Source organism: Triticum urartu, chromosome 3A, assembly GCF_056163025.1.
Source record: "Triticum urartu cultivar PI428250 chromosome 3A, HENAU_Tu73, whole genome shotgun sequence".
Taxonomy (NCBI): domain Eukaryota; kingdom Viridiplantae; phylum Streptophyta; class Magnoliopsida; order Poales; family Poaceae; genus Triticum; species Triticum urartu.
The window spans coordinates 743858398-743876665 of NC_141875.1; the positions used below are offsets into that span (position 1 = coordinate 743858398).

At 44.2% G+C, this 18268-nt stretch overlaps 2 protein-coding genes, 1 long non-coding RNA gene and 1 pseudogene across 3 annotated transcripts; 2 read left to right on the forward strand and 2 right to left on the reverse strand.

Annotated features, from left to right (window-relative positions):
- Positions 1-3048: 3048 nt before the first annotated feature.
- LOC147982574 (uncharacterized) lies at positions 3049-7934 on the reverse strand. Its single transcript, XR_015599234.1, has 3 exons — positions 7435-7934; positions 4219-4286; positions 3049-3512 (listed from the first exon to the last, which is right to left on the reverse strand). It is a non-coding gene; the product is annotated as an uncharacterized LOC147982574 (long non-coding RNA).
- LOC147982575 (uncharacterized) lies at positions 5122-6677 on the forward strand (annotated as a pseudogene).
- A 2333-nt stretch (positions 7935-10267) lies between the features above and the next one.
- Positions 10268-12131, forward strand: LOC125546404 (uncharacterized). The gene is made up of 2 exons (XM_048710663.2): positions 10268-11407; positions 11563-12131. Exons 1-2 carry the CDS (start codon positions 11270-11272, stop codon positions 12103-12105), a joined length of 681 nt encoding a protein of 226 aa, XP_048566620.2. The 5' UTR covers positions 10268-11269; the 3' UTR covers positions 12106-12131.
- Positions 12132-12405: 274 nt separating this feature from the next.
- Positions 12406-18024, reverse strand: LOC125546403 (vacuolar fusion protein MON1 homolog). The gene is made up of 15 exons (XM_048710661.2): positions 17535-18024; positions 17162-17241; positions 16981-17052; positions 16844-16883; positions 16586-16687; positions 16343-16464; positions 16117-16249; positions 14962-15053; positions 14805-14886; positions 14539-14603; positions 14131-14418; positions 13961-14052; positions 12789-12853; positions 12597-12688; positions 12406-12501 (listed from the first exon to the last, which is right to left on the reverse strand). Exons 1-15 carry the CDS (start codon positions 17943-17945, stop codon positions 12471-12473), a joined length of 1767 nt encoding a protein of 588 aa, XP_048566618.1. The 5' UTR covers positions 17946-18024; the 3' UTR covers positions 12406-12470.
- Positions 18025-18268: the final 244 nt, after the last annotated feature.

Sequence of the window (18268 nt, forward strand, 5' to 3'; positions counted from 1 at the left end):
TGTCTGTTGGGTTGGCACGAATCGAGACTGGGATTTGTCACTCCGTATGACGGAGAGGTATCTCTGGGCCCACTCGGTAATGCATCATCATAATGAGCTCAATGTGACCAAGTAGTTGATCACGGGATCATGCATTACGGCACGAGTAAAGTGACTTGCCGGTAATGAGATTGAACGAGGTATTGGGATACCGACGATTGAGTCTCGGGCAAGTAACGTACCGATTGACAAAGGGAATTGTATACGGATTGATTGAATCCCCGACATCGTGGTTCATCCGATGAGATCATCGTGGAGCATGTGGGAGCCAGCATGGGTATCCAGATCCCGCTGTTGGTTATTGACCGGAGAGGCGTCTTGGTCATGTCTGCATGTCTCCCGAACCCGTAGGGTCTACACACTTAAGGTTCGGTGACGCTAGGGTTGTAGAGATATTAGTATGCAGTAACCCGAAAGTTGTTCGGAGTCCCGGATGAGATCCCGGACGTCACGAGGAGTTCCGGAATGGTCCGGAGGTAAAGATTTATATATAAGAAGTCTAGTTTCGGCCATCGGGAAGGTTTCGGGGGTCGCCGGTATTGTACCGGGACCACCGGAAGGGTCTCGGGGGTCCACCGGGTGGGGCCACCTATCCCGGAGGGCCCCATGGGCTGAATTGGGAGGGGAACCAGCCCCTAGTGGGCTGGTGCGCCCCCCCCCTTGGGCCTCCCCTGCGCCTAGGGTTGGGAAACCCTAGGGGTGGGGGCGCCCCCCACTTGGCTTGGGGGGAAGCCACCCCTTGGCCACCGCCCCCTTGGAGATCCATCTCCCTAGGGCCGGCGCCCCCCCCCCAAGGCCCCTATATAAAGAGGAGGGAGGGAGGGCAGCCGCACCTTTGCTCTTGGCGCCTCCCTCTCCCTCCATAACACCTCTCCTCCCCACTTGCGCTTGGCGAAACCCTGCCGGGATCCTGCTGCATCCAACACCACGCCGTCGTGCTGCTGGATCTTCATCAACCTCTCTTTCCCCCTTGCTGGATCACGTTGGAGGAGACGTCTTCCCAATTGTACGTGTGTTGAACGCGGAGGTGCCGTCCGTTCGGCACTTGGTCATCGGTGATTTAGATAACGTCGAGTACGACTCCATCAACCCCGTTCTCTTGAACGCTTCCGCGCGCGATCTACAAGGGTATGTAGATGCACTCCTCTCTCCCTCGTTGCTAGATGACTCCATAGATTGATCTTGGTGATGCGTAGAAAATTTTAAAATTCTGCTACGTTCCCCAACACTATTTAGGATTGGATCAATCAAATCTTCTACCTTCCATAACAATTGGCCTCCCTTAGGGGTAACAATTTTATGGTTTGCACAATTCGAAATCCACGCGTCCTCTCAAATGTCAATATTCTGCCCATTTCCCACTCGCCAAATATGACCGCGCTTCAGGGAGCTCACACCCGCCATAATACTTTGCCAGGTGAAGGAAGAACCCTTCTTCAGGTCAGTGTTCAACAAGTCACCATCAGGATAGTATTTGACTCTCAAAATAGTAGCACATAGAGAGTCCGGATTCTCGATAAGACGCCAAGCCTGTTTAGCAAGCATAGCCAAATTGAAACAATGGATATCCCGAAAACCAATTCCCCCTTGGTTCTTGGGTACACACATTTTCCACCAAGCCATCCAATGCATCCTCCTTTGGTTGTCCTCATCTCCCCACCAGAAATGCGCCATCGCGTCAATAATTCCTTTGCAATTTTTTTTGGAATTTTAAAGACCGACATTGCATAGGTGGGAATAGCTTGAACAACCGCTTTAAGTAAGATCTCCTTTCCTCCAGCTGACATAAGTTTTTCCTTCCAACCACTAATTCTCTGAACAATACGATCGATTAAGTATTGAAAACAATCGGTTTTATCTAAACCCACATTGGCCGGCAGTCCTAAATATTTGTCATTCAAGGCCTCAGTCATTATATTGAGAATTGTACACATTTGTTCTCTAGTGTCCACTCCTGTATTAGGACTAAAAAAGATGCTGGATTTCTCGACACTGACCATCTGCCCTGAAGCTGCGCAATACGAATCTAGAACTGATTTTAAAGTTTCCTCACTTTGCAAATTTGCTTTCATAAGGATTAAAGAGTCATCAGCAAAAAGAAGGTTCGTGATAGATGGGGCATCTCTGCAAACCTTTACTCCTGAAATATTCCCATTTTCTTCCGCATGTGTTAGTAAAGCTGTGAGACCCTCCGTGCATAACAGGAACAGGTAAGGAGAGAGCGGGTCTCCTTGCCTTAGACCCCTAGTAGGTTTAAAACTTTCACTTTCCTCCGCATTAAACCGAATACGATACTCAACAGTAGAGACACACTCCATAATAAAATTTACCCACACCTCACGAAATCCAAGTTTGAGCATAATCTCCTTGAGAAAAGGCCATTCAACCCGGTGATAAGCTTTATGCATATCTATGAGTCAGTTGAATTATTATAGTCAAATTTTAATCTAAAGATGTATGATTGAAAGTTACATAGGGGTCCATGTCGCCGAGTTCGCCTAGGGCCTCCCAAAGCACACGGACAGCCTGTTCTCCATGGTAAACTTACTGAGACTGTTTATTGCCGTCGCCCCGTCTCACGGCTGTCTCCTTGCGCATGGTTCACCCGCTTTGCTGGCTTCGCTGCCTCCAGGGTTTGTCGCGTCCAAATGCAATAACTCACATTGTATCTACAAATCCACAAGCCACACCGTCTATCTTCTTGTTTATGTAGACCATATTATTCTCACGGCTTCTTCCCCATCTTTTCTGAACTATCGTTATCTCTCTTCTAGGTCAGGAATTTTCTATGACCGACCTCGGCGCTCTTTCTCACTTCCTAGGCATTGCCGTCATTCGTTCTTCCCCCGACCTTCATCTATCTCAGCGGCAATATGCCTTGGATATTATCGAGCGGTGCAGTATGTCTGACTGCGTTCGCATGCCCATTGACTCCCCTGCTAAACTCTCCATCTGAGACGGCGATTTGATAGATAACCATACAATTTCACTACAGCACGTCCGCTGTTCGAAGGCGTTCTGAAATGCCACTAAGGCGTTGTTTGGATAGAAGATATATATAGAATCCGTACTCTATAAACCAGGAAAACGGTTCAACCGAACAAAACCTCGTTTGGCTACTATAACAAATCCATGTTTATAGGAAACTTGGAACTGTACAACCCAAGATTTCGGGCTTATAGAAAAACGAGCTTATAGGCATTTTTCCACAAACGCGGTTGCTATATGCGTGATCGCAACAACTTTTTCCCGCCCGCTCGCTTCTCAACAACTTTTCTGGCGCCAGTTCTGCGTTTTGCTGCTCGCCCTCGCGCCTTTTTCATTGCTTATATACAGGCCCCATCGCTAATAAAACTGGTTGGCCGTCAATTCCATTCACATGCGCTGGCTGGGAGACGCTGGCGCTGGTTCTCAGCGGCTTCTTCATCAGGCGGTTCTCATCATCTTCCCATCTTCAATCAAGTTGCACGACCCTGGTAAGATCAATCATCCTGTCAATATAAGTTGTAGTCGATGTACATATTTCATGATATTGTCCATTGATCAATCATCCAGATCAACAAATTAGTCCATATAAGTTGTAGATGTACAAATTTCATGGTATTGTTCATCGATCAATCATCTTGATCAACAAATTGGTCCATATGAGTTGTAGATGTACAGAGTTCATGGTAATGTTCATCGATCAATCATCCTGATCAACAAATTCGTACGTATAAGTTGTAGATCTACAAATTCATGGTATTGTTCATCGATTCATTTTTTGGTAATGAAGCTCATTTTGCAGAAAGAAAAAAACTCTGGTAATCTGAGATAGCCAATTCGTAGATGAAACTAGAACCACCAACTTGGCAATTTGTCCCCTCCTCTCTCTAATTGGAAACACACCTCTGTTTGATTATAAAAGAAACCCACTACACTAGTTACTTGCTGCTGTACATGGAAACCAGGTAAACGCCAGATATGAAAAAAGAGTAAATGGCACGCTAACTCTAATTATATATTTATATGGTATCAATAGGCAGTAGGCCAATCTGAACTGTGCGATATAAGTATGTATGTTTGTGTTGTAGTCTAAATTGTATACACATGTATCATAGTCTAGTATGTAGGCCAATCGTGTACTCCTGGATATAAGGGGCCCTCAAATTTAAATTCAACATGCACATGCAGCTTTACCTCTATAAACACAAATGGTAAGCCAACAGTAGATCACTGAAATACAAGCCATCAGTTCCTTTGTCGACCTGCATTGTGAAAAGAACATAGGAATACACGTAGAAATCAAACAATTAGTAGTAAGTGTTGTCATAGGTAAAACATTAAAGATTAGCTCAGTCCTAGACCCCCATTTGTCTACTGCAATCAGAAGAATACACGGCAAGAGATCACATGAATGCAGTTGAAATATTATTATCATGTTCATTTCTTCCACTTAACAGTGTTCTTCTCAACCAAATAACTCACTTTGCAATATGGCTTGTTGTAAGTACAACTTTAAATTGGAGGTTTTGAAATGTCAAGAGAAATTAAGTTTGTCAATCACATACTCATTTAAATTTTTTGTTTTCTTGTAGATAAATATGGATGATCATAAGGACCAAAAAATAGGAAAGAAAACCCAGATAAAAAGAGGCATGTATGGAAATCTTCGGAGGACAAAATACTTCTCACTATAATGAAAGATCAAACTTTACACGGAGGGAAAGAAGGAACAGGTTACACAAAGAAAGCATGGCGTGATATCTTAAAACAATTCAATGATTCAAGAGTAGACAAACTTGAATTACAACAATTGAAAAATCGCCATAAGTACTATAGGAGTTGCTATGCTGCCATGGATAGACTTCTTAAACTGACTGGATTTGGTTGGGACGACGATGAACAAAATGATAAAAGCTTTAGAAGAAACTTGGGAGGAACTAATTGAGTTAAGTTTGTGCGGTAGGATTCATATAAAATTGGTATATTATATTTATTAATAAAAAAATTAACAACTTGCAGAAGGATAAGTCACTCCAAGAATATCGAGAAAAGGTGTGGCCTAGTTGGGAAGATCTTCAACAAATATGTGCTAGTTCAACGGCATCTGGAGTTGGTGCTGTATCTAGCAAAGGGAAAGATGGTTCATGCACAACTAAATCATCTCAAATTGATCTCAATAAGGATGTTGAAGTACATGAAATCGAGTCTGATGAAAACAATGGCTCCCCTGGTGTGTTCACTAAGAAGTCGACAGCCATTGAGCCAGAAAAAAGGAAATTCCCTGCAAGTGGATCAAAAGAAACTACAAGAGGAAAAAAACGTACAGCTGATGATGCCATAATAGCAATTGATCATCTTGCAGATGCATCACTCAGCATTGCTGAAGCAAAGAAAAAAACAGCAGAACAAAATGACACTTACTCGGTTAAATCATGCATGTCAGTACTAAATAGTATGGGTAGCCTCGATGCCAGCACAAAACTGAAAGCAGTAAAAGCATTTACAGATGGTGACAAACGCACCATTTTCATTGAGATGGATGAAGAAACTCGAAAGCTTTGGATTCTTGATCCTTAGTTATTTTGTAATACACCATTATTTGATTTCAGTAATTGTCGTTTTATGTATTTAGAGAACAATTTCCATTGCTTTTTCTGTCAGTTTGTGTTGCAACAATCAACTGTACTTTCAGTTTGAGAAAGTTCATTTCCAACTATTTTATATATCTTATAAAATATTATTCTGAGATGATACGATCAATAGTGTACACTGTGCAGGGAACCATGAACAGTTTGTATGTGCCAGATGATGAATTTTCTGATTCCGAGCAAGTTCTTATTAATAACATTTCTGCAGTGTTCGTGTTTCGTGATGTGTTGTTCACAAGGTTATTCAAAACACCTCGTAACACCTCCATATTAATTGGTGCCCAGAAAACAAAAGAGTTGCTAGAGGGACATCCAATTAGATTTTACGAACAAATTCGTCTTGAGAAGCACATATTCTACTTGCTGCGAGATGCTTTGTGTGAGAGAGGCTTACTGAAGGATACAAAGCGAATGACAGTGGACGAACAACTACTCATGTTTCTACATACCATTGGTCACAATGTTAGGAACCGTGTCATCCAAGATAGATATCAGCATTCTGGTGAACCAATCAGCCGACACTTCAACATTGTTTTAGATGCCATAAATGGGTTGCGTGATGTTTGCATAACAGATCCAAGGAATGAAATCCCAGCGAAAATATTGGGTGATGCAAGGTTCTACCCATATTTGAAGGTATTTTCCTATTGCAAACACATGTTACTTTTAATGATTAAATACTATGTCATGGAAACTTAAACTTCATTGTTTGACTAACAAAAATCCCAACAAAACTGCCTAGGAGCAATTGATGGGACACACATTGAGGCAAAAATCAGGCTAGATAAGCAAACTCCTTATAGAAATAGGCATGGTTACCCCTCTCAAAAGGTAATGGCACCAGTGTCATTTGACATGACATTCTCATATGTCGCTGCTGGATGGGAAGGTTCTGCGTCAGATCAAGCAGTTCTAAGATGGGCTGTTACTAGTGGGGGTTTTGTTGTTCCTGAAGGTAAAAGTTCAAATATATGAACTATAATATTGATTAATCTTATTACATAAAGATTTTGACCGTGCTATCAAACCTTACGTGCAGGTAAATTTTATCTTGTTGATTCTGGATATGCAAATACTCCAAAATTTATTGCCCCGTACCGTGGAGATCGTTATCATATTGCTTCTTTTCGTGGAAGTAATAGACGATATACTAGTGAGAAAGATATGTTCAATCATCTGCACGCACAACTACGAAATGTTGTTGAGCGAACTTTTGGTGTTCTAAAAGCTCGCTTTCCAATTTTAAGTAGGAAAGGAGGAATTCCTTATCCATATAAAACACAAGTCAAAATTGTTATGGCTTGTTGTATTATCCACAACTTCATCCGGAAGGTTAATCATCATGATGAGTTGTTCGAGCTTTATGAGCATGGGGAAGCACAACAACATGTTGACCATGGTGATCAGCAAGTTAGAGGGCAAGCAAGAGAAGATGAACGAGCTGCTGGTGAGAGAGTTCGTGCAGGCATTGCTCGACAGTTGTGGAGTAATCATCAACAGCGTTCCGCTCAACAACCAGAAGATGATTGAGCATTACAATATTATTTTTTAAATTTTATTTATAGATTCATTACAATAATAATTGTTACAATTTTTCATCAATTTATAGGTTCCAAAACTTCCCGTTCTGTATTATAAGATGATAGTAATGCTAAATTATTTTATGTACAACTATGTGCAATAAATTTGTCATTCGATAAGAAAAATGGCTCCCAGCTCAAATAATTCGACCTTGAAATGCAAACAAAGAAGAAATGTTTACCTGCTCCGCCGAATCATAGTCCTCACGCTTGACCTCCAGCCCCGACATGGCCGCTATCAGGATGGGCGGCGTCGAGCACTCTTTTGAGATCTGAACTTCCATGTACGGACGCTGCTGGACGGCCAGCATCAAGGGGCGGCGTACATCTGGGATGAGCTCGAGAAGAACCTCTCCCCGAGCAAAGCCTGTGCAGGGCCGATGAGGGAGGTCGCCCAGGGGCGGCGGACCTATGGGATGAGCTCGAGGAGCAGATCTCGCCGAGCAAAGCCTGTACCGGGACGACCAGAGTCGGCCTAGGCGACCAGGGAAAGCCTCCGCGCGCGGAGTCGTCGAGGCCGTCCCGACGGGAGGAGGGCGCCGGTGTCTGGCGGTGAGGACGAACGACGGAAGAGGAATCACAGGCTGGAGCGGCTGGAGTCAAAGCTTTTGGGAAGTCGTCATCAATGGCTAAAATTGGGGAAAGTAAGAGAGAGAAGGCAAGTGGAGGAGAAGTGAATCGGTATCCTCCTACCCAAATAAGGAAATGTACAAGCCAGTTTTATCCTTTCCAAACCCAAACGTGTTTCTGTATAAATTAGTTATCCAAAAATTCATTAGCAAAACCGATTTTGCTAAAACGCCTTCGTATATCTTTTGTGGCGTTTCTCCATAGGTCTGGCGTTCTGCGGCATTTTGAAAGCGCCTCCAAAGCTCCGGCGCTTTGCGGGCGTTTCCGGTAAACGCTGCGTAAAGTCCCCACTTGAAAAAAAGAGCTAGCTAGCTCTCGTATGCTATGGTATTCTCTGGCCACTATAGATCCGTCGGGCCCAAGGCCCATCATCATCAATCATCAATCAATCACAAACAGCACAGTTCATCAACTCCACAAACAAATTTGTCTCAAAAAAAAAATCAACTCCACAAACTGTTACCGCTTAGGAATTTTTATAACAAAATATGCGGCTCCTCTTTTAAACCAGTCAAAGTTTACCTCGGTAGTCGATCGGTATGGGACTACATAAATGGCTACTCGAACTAGGAGTGACTCGCGTAATTAAAAACAAAAAACGAGCAGCATGACTCGAACTAGGGACGTCGGGTTTACCTGAAGACGACTTTGCCAACAAGCAATACCATCGGTTCCCACTTACTCTCTCCATTCCGAATTACTTGTCTTAGATTTGTCTAGATACGGAGGTATCTAATACTAAAATGAGTCTAGATACATCCGTATCTAGACAAATTCAAGACAAGTAATTCGGAACGGAGGTATCTAGCACTAAAATGAGTCTAGATACATCCGTATCTAGACAAATCCAAGACAAGTAATTTGGAACGAAGGTATCTAGCACTAAAATGAGTTTAGATACATCCGTATCTAGACAAATCCAAGACAAGTAATTCGGAACGGAGGAAGTAGTTGTCAAGGAAGTTTATTTGCCCCCCCCCCCCCCCCCCCCCCCCCGCGCAAAAAAAAGGAAGTTTATTTGTATAGTGTACGTGTCCATCTGGCCGCCCGAGTGGAAGGCCTCACAGGCCATATTTGTTACAACAGGGGGTTAACTAAAAATACCTTGTAGAAAGGGAGGTAATCTAAGGCACTTTTTTATTGCCTTGTAGAAAGTGCCTCTGTTTCTCTACCGTACGTGTTGTACTGTTTGTTGTAGTATAACCAATACCTTGCTCATGCACGCTCCGCGTTCCTCTCACCTTCCACAGTGTGGATCTTGTCAAACTCATCCTTAGCTACCTTAAGGGCACTGTGGATCTTGGGCTACACATTTACCCATCCTCACCTTCCACACTCCTAGCGTATTCTGATGCCCCGACACTGGACGTTCTACCACCGGTTTTTGTGTTTTTCTAGGGGACATTTGATACTATCTTAGTTGTCAGTTGTTGCAGGAGCTTCATCAGCCCGTCGTCGGTTTGTTGCAGGGTCTCTGCTGTTTACATAACAGTCAACCCGGTGCAACATCGGCAGACGAGACATATTGAGACTGGCATTCACTTCTTCGAGCTTGACAAAGCCTCTTTGGGAGAAGTTGGTGTGCTGCACCGTCTGTTCGTGCGTACCTATACACAACTTGCGGCGTCTCCGTTCTTGTTTTGTACTGTATTCGCGTAACTTTTTGATCAGTTCGTGCGTACTGCATTGGGTAGTTTTGTGTCGGTTGACGGCGTGACGGACGGCCGGCAAGCCGCGCGGCAGCACGCAAAGTTTGCTCCAGGGCACGACCCACGTCCGGTGTGTATGTAGCGCGGCGGTACGTCGGTACGTACGTGGTCGGGCCTAACGCACGTACGCGTGCGGGACGGTCAAAGGAGAGAGTACGTGGTTTGCACGTACGCACAGGACGCATGCATGCGGGACAGTCAACCCTGACTTTGGAGCAATTCGCCGCCGGGCGCGTGCGTTGCGGGGATTTGACAGTGACAGGTGGGCCCGACGTAACGCATCCGGGTCGCACCGCAACCACCCTGACCTGTGCATTCCTTTTTGCTGAGAAAATCAATGCATGCATATGCCACGTACACACGAACAAAACACATGCATGCATCAGTACACGCTACATTTCGTTAGAGGGAGAACAAAAATCACATCAACCGTAGTAAAACAGCCATGCGTATTCAGTGGAAGGGAGGAGACGTTTCCGTCGACGACGAGGCGCCTACGGTGACTTCGTAAATCTCAAGATGATATGTCAGCTCAGTCTTTCGGAGGTGCTCGTAGGGATAGGGTGTACGTGTGTGCGTTCATAAGGGTGAGTATATGCGCGTGTATATGCTCGCTTGTGTCTGTACTGATGTTAAAAAAAACTTTGACAAAAGTAATTAGCTAGGCCCTGGCAAAAAAAAGGCAATTAGCCAGGGCAGGAAGTAGCTACTGCTGCTGCGTGCATGCTGTCACCACATAGCACGTACTACTTGGTCTAATTTTTTTTTAAACATAGCCAGAATGGTGTATACTCATCCCTATGAATGCATACACACATACCTTGTCTTTATGAGCACCTCTGATGAAAGGCTGAGCTGACAGGTTCTGAGATTGACCAAGTCACCATAGACGCTTCGCCATCGAAAGAAATGCCACTTCCCAGTGAAAGAATAATCAATCACCGGATCCCCGCCTCCTAATTCGGCTGTCCCGCCATCGGATGGAACAGCGGCGGCCGGCATGGTTCCGAGGAGGCACGATGGAAGCATCATTTTTGCTGCATAACGATATTTATTTAACTGCAATGGTGCATTTGAAGCATAATTGCATGGTATCATGCAATGTATGACATTGGCGGTCCAACACTGCAACAATCCTATTATAGTCCAATCGGACTCTTCAGTGGCATTGACGGGAAGGAAGTCTTTTGATGGAAATGGAGGAAATGAAGGGGCCGGACGGGCTGATACCTCGTGGTCGTGGGAGGGCCCAACACGAGGAAAGGAAGGAGACACAAAGGTGAAAAGGGCAAAAGGGAAGACGGAAAGAGTAACGGCGAGGACGGTCCTTTCTTCCTTCCGCCAGCCAACCAGCATCTTCTCATAATCTCATTCCATTTTTACTGTAATGTAATGCAATTTATTTTACTGCTATATCTCGTGTTTCTCGTCTATAGAGGAGATAATAGGAAGGCGTGATGGCACATTCCAAATGTTTCCATTCGGGAATGGAAACACGGCCGCCGTGTATGGAAGGGAGGAAAAACCACATTGACTCGTGGCGCTGGCTGTACACCATCTGTCCTCCCTTCCTATCCATCTCCCTCTACGGCTTCCTTTTTATTATTACTCACCATGCCTTCTTCTTTTGCCACAAGGCAGGCATCCTAATCCCAAAGGAAAAGGAAGGGAGAGATCAATGGCGATGGACCAAGAGCTGCCGCTCGGGCTCGGCGACTTCTCCATCGCCGTGGACGCCTCCTCCCTCGCCTCCCTCTGGCCGCCGACGCCGCTGCTCCCGCCGGATCTCCAATCTACTTCTTACCCAGACCAAGAGGTTCGCCGGCCATCTTAATTCTTCTCTCCGCCTTCTTTCTCTAATGGTTGTTGATTGACACTGTAGTGAGATCGTCTGTAGATCTTGAGCAGACGTTGAAGCCCTTTGGTGATCTTCCTTTCGTTTAATCTTTGTCCCCGTGGCGTGCCATGCAGATCGTGGAGGAGGTGAGGCGGAGGCTGGCCGCGGCCACGGCGGAGCTGGAGGCGGCCAAGGAGGAGGTGCGCCGCAAGGAGCAGAGCATCGCCGCCCTGGTGGAGCTCGTGCACCGCACGGCCGAGGAGCGCGACCAGCTCCAGCAGCACCTTGACCAGCTCCGGCAGCACCTGCTGCTGGCCGCGACAACGTCAAGCAGCTGCGACTCAGGCTCCAGCGTCCCAACCTTCTCCCCGCCGGCCGCCTTGCTCGACGCCGTTGACAGGAGCACAGCCATCGCCATAGATATCAGGAGCGTGCCAGTTGCCATCGACGACAACAGGACCGCGGCGGTGCTCGAGCAGCTGGCGGCCAAGAGGCCATTGCCACAAAGGGGGCAGCTGCTGCAGGCGGTAATGGAGGCAGGGCCTCTCCTGGAGAACCTGCTGGTGGCAGGGCCAGTGCCGCAGTGGCGCAACCCGCCACCTGTGCAGCCAATCCCCAGCCCCGTCATATCGGCGCCTTCAGGCTCTCGTGCTCCCATGGGTTGGGGGCCATGGTAGCGGCTCTTCTCATTTTCTACTCGTCGACGATACTTAGGAATTCATGTATTTTCAGACTTATCTCAGGCGGAAATCAAGGTGACAGCTACCATGAAAAGTTTTGTAATCTTTGTAGACTGAACTTTTTCTGAATTGATTGAACATACAGAAGAAAAGAAAAGAAACAGTTTCTTCAAACCCATATACATGATGTAAATCTGGATTCCATGGGGAATTAGGAGGTTACAGGCCGCATAAATGAGAAATGGCACCCGATCCCATCAACGAGATGCAGATGGAAAACCAATTATTGGCTTGAACTTGTCTTGAACAATGATCATCATGAATAAAACAGACCACATTTGTGAATGTTACAGAGACAAACCTCATACATCTCCCCAACAGTGATGGTATTGCCTGTGTCGGTATGATAAGTACATGAATCATGAAATCATTCGACGGAAGAGGCAAAAGAAAAAGTACATGAATTTACATACAAGACAAAATATCACCAGGCAATGGTGCTTTCTCCGTATATGAACACTCTGTCCTCTAAATCCCTGATCCACTGGCATACTCTGTTGCATATCTTGATCGCTTGGGTCTGCAAAATACGTGTGCTCAAAGTAAGATCCAACAGGTTATTACACGGTGATAAATAACGGATTGATAGTATTGCTGAACTGTTTGTGGCAGATGCCAACCTTGTCGGCCAGTGGGCTGAAGGCTGCATACAGCTCAAAATCCTGGGTTATCCAGCTCAACATAACTGCAACGGAAGGGAAATTATGTAACAAAGTAACTGTGGCACACATAGGCAAATAGGAAATAGCATCACACTTGAGCTAGTAAAATTCGAGAAAACCCCTAGGACATCAATGACACAGAACCACGACTGCAGCAAGTAGAGACATATCTGGTGCCCATAACAGCTAGCAGCTCATATCCCTATGGGAGTATGGGTATGTGTCTGTGAGCAGAACGGATGGTACTACTGAATGGTTTTAGGTGTTTGAATTAAGTGTTTCCAATTCAACATAAAATAGAACAGCATACTGTACATGTGCCTGTATTTGTAAACATTCAAAAACTGGTCTTACAGAAAAGATACAAGATATTAATTCCCTGCATACTATATGCCTCATGGTTTCAGAACAGAGCTTCGTTAAATAGCTTTGCTTGCAGAAGTTGAGATCGCACAATCACATCATGTGAATGAGAAAAATGTGCGTCTTAGAATCATGTAGCAACTAGAATAAAAGGTAATAGCTTCATCTCTCTCGAAGGTTGAAGATGTCATCAAATGGCCATAATGTAGTGCATATAAATTTTCTGAAAAGTCAAACTTCACAAAATTTTACCAATTTTATAGAGAAAATTATTTATATCTACAATATCAAATATATACAATATGAAAGCACGTCATGTGATGTATCTAAGAATACGTATTTGGTATTCTAGATGTATATATTTTTCTCTACAAACTTGGTCAAAGTTTATAAAGCTTGACTTTTCGAAAAATCTATACACACTACATTGTGGAACGGAGGGAGTAGTTTCTAGTTCAAATATACCCCCAGACACTAACATATATCAGAGTTATGGACATGAGTGGAGCTTGATCAAATCTGTCTTCATTATTCTGCAAATTCAGTTTATACATCCCTTTGTTTCCAGACAAATGATCCCAATAGCATATGTGGCTAATTGGCTATCAGAGCAGCAAAATACACTGAGAACGATTTGCATATTTCTATAGTTGCTTACCAACACATTATATAACAAGAAGTATAACTCGGGGAATCAACTAACAGAAACAATCCAATCAAAATTCTAAACACAAGGAAGTAAGTTGTGGAGCGCCTGTGTAACTCACCATAATCCTCAGTTCTTCTGAATTGAGTTTTGTGCGGACCAGTTGCTTTATCATGCATGGAAGCATAAACCTTTTGATAAGCCTTGTACAATCTGCACACATCAGATATTCTCTCAAAGACAGTTCACTAATACAGAAGTAAATAATGTACTGTCATCAATATTCAATACCTCTTCTGTTGCTTGGGATTTCTTATGGGCAAGGCAACCTCAGACGATACATACTGGTCAAGGTAGACACTTTTGTATATAAAATGCCAAAGTCCAGCTGGTCCACCAATTGCCTCATCAGAAGACAATGGTTGGGAATTTAGGCCTTGAGAAGACTGTGCAGGAGCTGATGTAGATTGAGAAGTAGGATCAATGGGGACATCTTCAACACGCAGAACATTCTCATGTAAAGACCTTTGGACTTCGAGAAGGACATTTGATTTCAATAGAACATCCTGAATGCGGGCCCTAGACATCGTTGACAAAAGAGTAGTTGTCTCAGTTCCAATACATATTATATTAGGCAGCATTCACTCATTATCTTGTGATACTTTAACTAAGTGTTACACAGTTTAATGTGTACCTCACCTTGAATCTTTCAAATCAAAGAAGGCATCTGATCTCGGAGTAAGAAGAGTCAAGTAAGTATTTTCCTGCCATAGAGAAAAGATTAGTTCATATAATAAAATGACTTTCTCAAACCGAAACTAATAAATAAAATTTAATCAGCAGTGCATATAAACTTCTACAAGTCTGCATCTGTGTCGTAAGACATGCATCATAATTCTCATAATGAGGATATTGCAGGCACACTTAAGTGAACATGCATATTCAGATGCACCTATTTTACTCACATCAAAAAAATGAACATAAGCGTATAGGAAGGCCATAGGATTGTATCTTGGCAAGCATATGGGTGAAAAAGACTCCGAAGTCCTGCGTTAAACAGACAAATCTTGTAAGATGCTTGTAGGTCAAGGTTTTTCATTTCAGATAGTATGTGATGATTACCTAAAAGATTCGGAGGACAATATGAAATTTGCAAGTAGTAATATATCATCAGGATGCAAAGTTGCCTTTTGTGCTCCCACAAGACTAATAACCTGAAAATTAACCAAGATCATAGCTCTCAGAAACATGAACACAGAGGACTAACAAAAATATAAGATTTATGTATCCATCTCCATAGACTTGCAAAGTTGCAATCATAAGTGTAATATTTGGCAATGGCCAAAGTTCTGTTTCTCGTGATGGGATGGCAGACGCAAAATTGGCTAGAACTAGAAGCACATAATAACTAACATTAGCATGAGAGCAATCCATATTGGTATTGGTACCGTTCGTCAAGCTACAGAACACAGAAGTCGTTGAGTCTACTGAAGAGATCGAAAACATCTGATACCAAAGAATAAAAATGGCAATATTTCTACAGAATTCGAAGAAATGTGGCATATCAACTTGGATATGGTGGAAGACATAACTAATTGACTGACGACAAAGTAAGATTTATGATACTGTTGTATGAACCTTTAGAAAGGTCAAGTGGAATCTAAAATGTAACTATAATAAGAAATGTGTTACATTTTAGCACATAAACAGGATTCCAGGACACTTTGATTAAAGAGTCAAATGAACTAAAGTAGCACAATGGAAGTTTTGACAGGAAATTGGACAAACCTGAAATTAACAAAAAAATGTAGCTCTCACAGACAAATAGAGGACTAAAGAAAATAAATGATTTGCGTTAAATGTCTCCAAACACTAGCAACCACAAGTGGAATATTTGATATGGATAAAGTTTGGTGCCTTAAATGGTACTGGCACCCTTTGGCAAGCTACAGAGCACAAAAACCCGTAGACTATTCGCGGAAGGCCATTAACTCTAAAAAAAGATTTCTACAGAAGTTCTCAGAAATGTGGAATCCCACTTTGGATATGGACATATGGTAAAAGACGTAACTGACTGACAGACTGACAATAAAGTTTTATACCCATGTTATATGAAGCTCTGGAAAGTGCAAGTGGCACCTAGAGAGTTTTCAGAAGTAACTATAATATGAAAAATGTTACATCTTACAAAATAAGCATGACTTCAGTACAGTAAGATGAAAAATGTCAAATGGGGTTAGTATGAAAATGGAAGTCATGGCAGCAAATTGGACAAACCTTGTGATCACACATCAACAGTGCAAACAGAACTCCCGAATCAGCAATGTCCTGCAAAACTGCGCTAGCAGCCTGTCTTGTTGATTGGGCAAGGGGAAGGCATGTGTATGCATGAAGAAATGTAGCAGGATTCCTGTAGAATGGTTCAATAAGATTTCAACTAAACACTAAAGTCCAAAATGTATTAAGATGGGAATCCATAGAAAGAAAAAGGAAACAAGCTAACCAGCTGAATGCGCGTATAAGACATAGGAAAACCGCATCTGTGCCACCTAGAAGTGGTGCCATGTCAAATTTAGGATTCTTCTCAAAGCACCTATTGACCGACTTTGTCAATATAAGCAACATCTGCAAATTTGTGTTTTCAGACAGAAATCAGCATAAGAATGGAAACGCAAGACTGTATAATAATTACAATAAAAATGCAAGAAATTCAAATGTGTTAAGATGAATGCAACAGTGGAAGCACCTGACCATACATGAGCTCTAGTTGGCCCCTCAATCCTTCAAACGTCTCTTCAGTGCAACTTATACAAACTAAATATATGGGACCTTTGACAAGGAAAACTATCTGAAAGAACAGCGTAAAATCAACTTAGAATACATCAAAGGGATTTCCAGTGAACTGCCCATGTTAGTGGTGTCTGATTGTTCAGGCGCATGATGCATTATCCTGAAGTAAGATTACAAGAACAGAGTAAATTTTGGACATGGAAGGCCATCTGACCTGATGTTTTCCAGCTCTCACAAATTTGATATGATCACCACTGGATAAGAAGAAACAACACCAAGAAAATTCAGTACAGCCACAGGAAAGGGTTAAGGACACTAATCATTGCAATCAGGAAAGGCGGAAAAGCATACCTGTTCTCCACAAAAGAAACAATCGCTTGCAGTGTAGCAGAAAACCCAGCTAACCTGTGCTCATCTCCATACCTAGAAGTTGAACCAAACGAAGGAAATGTGATGTTATGGTTCTACCTGAGAAAGTGCAGCAATTCCTGATAAACTCTATCATGAGTTCCTCTTTCTTAAGTGAATTTACCTAGAGTATATCGGCTTGCCGGAGTTGCTCAGAATGAAGAAATGCTTCTTTCTCTTCCTCCATGAAGCTGAACCATCATCCTGGAACATCATGGATGAAACACATTCAGGCTGAGATCACACAAACACCTACACCTCCAGCAGTAGCAGCTACTGCGGCGCGTGCAAACTTGGCTTGAATGCCACCAAGGTCACCGAAAAGGTAGTAGAAAACGGAAGTTTGGAAATTAGGTACTGCAGGTTTGGTAGTTTTTAGATCCATAAATACATTCACGAGTGAGCATGGATATGTATTGAGGGAAGACTAATCCATGATTAGATGATTGAAGTAGCTCAAGAAACAAGAAGAGGAGAAGGGAGCGAGCCGGGCTGACCTCGTCGGCGTGCTTCTTGCCGCGGGCCCAGTCCTCGGCGCCGGGGGCGAGGGGTGGGGCGGGGTCGGGCTCGGCCTCCTCGATGCCGCCGCCGGCGCCGGCGCTGGAGGCGACGCTGCTGCCCCGCTCGCCGGCGTAGCCGCTGCTGCTGGGGCTGGGCGGGCCGGCGTCGCCGTAGGCGTCCTCCTCCTCCTCCTCGAGCCCCTCGAACTCCTCCCTCCGCCGGGACGCGGCCGTGCTGCTCCCGCCCCTGGACGCGGCCGTCACGTACCCCTCGTCGTCCTCGTCCTCCTCCTCGGCGATCTCGTGGCCGCCGCCGGCGGAGGCGAAGTCCGCCGGCAGGTCGGCGCCGCGGAGGGACAGCGCCGCCAGGGCCTCGTCGGCGGCGGGCGGATCGGGGGCCGGATCCATGGCCGCGGAGGAGAGTGGGACGGACTAGTGGGGGAGAGGGAGAGGGGAGGAGGAGGTCGATCTATCACCGGTCGTCGGGTTAACCGGACCGGTTGGTTTGACTTGACCGACTCGTAGTTACTGGGTTGGTAATTGTGAGTTCCTCAATGTTAGATTTGGTAATTGTTAAGTTCACTGTTGTTAGTTAAATTCAACCGAAATTAATCAGACATCAATATTACAAGAAATTCTAAAAAGAAAAAGAAAACTACAGTCAACTCCTTGTGGAATCTCCCATCCTCTTCATCCTGCATTGCTCCTCAACCTCCTCCAGCTCGGCTGCT

Coding starts and splice junctions, on each gene's coding strand:
- LOC125546404 (XM_048710663.2), top strand. CDS start 11,270: ATGGCGATGGACCAAGAGCTGCCGCTCGGGCTCGGCGACTTCTCCATC. Junction 11,408..11,562: donor CTTCTTACCCAGACCAAGAG/GTTCGCCGGCCA, acceptor CGTGCCATGCAG/ATCGTGGAGGAGGTGAGGCG.
- LOC125546403 (XM_048710661.2), bottom strand. CDS start 17,945: ATGGATCCGGCCCCCGATCCGCCCGCCGCCGACGAGGCCCTGGCGGCG. Junction 16,250..16,342: donor CTTATACGCGCATTCAGCTG/GTTAGCTTGTTT, acceptor ACCATTCTACAG/GAATCCTGCTACATTTCTTC. Junction 12,854..13,960: donor CAGAAGAACTGAGGATTATG/GTGAGTTACACA, acceptor CTTCCGTTGCAG/TTATGTTGAGCTGGATAACC.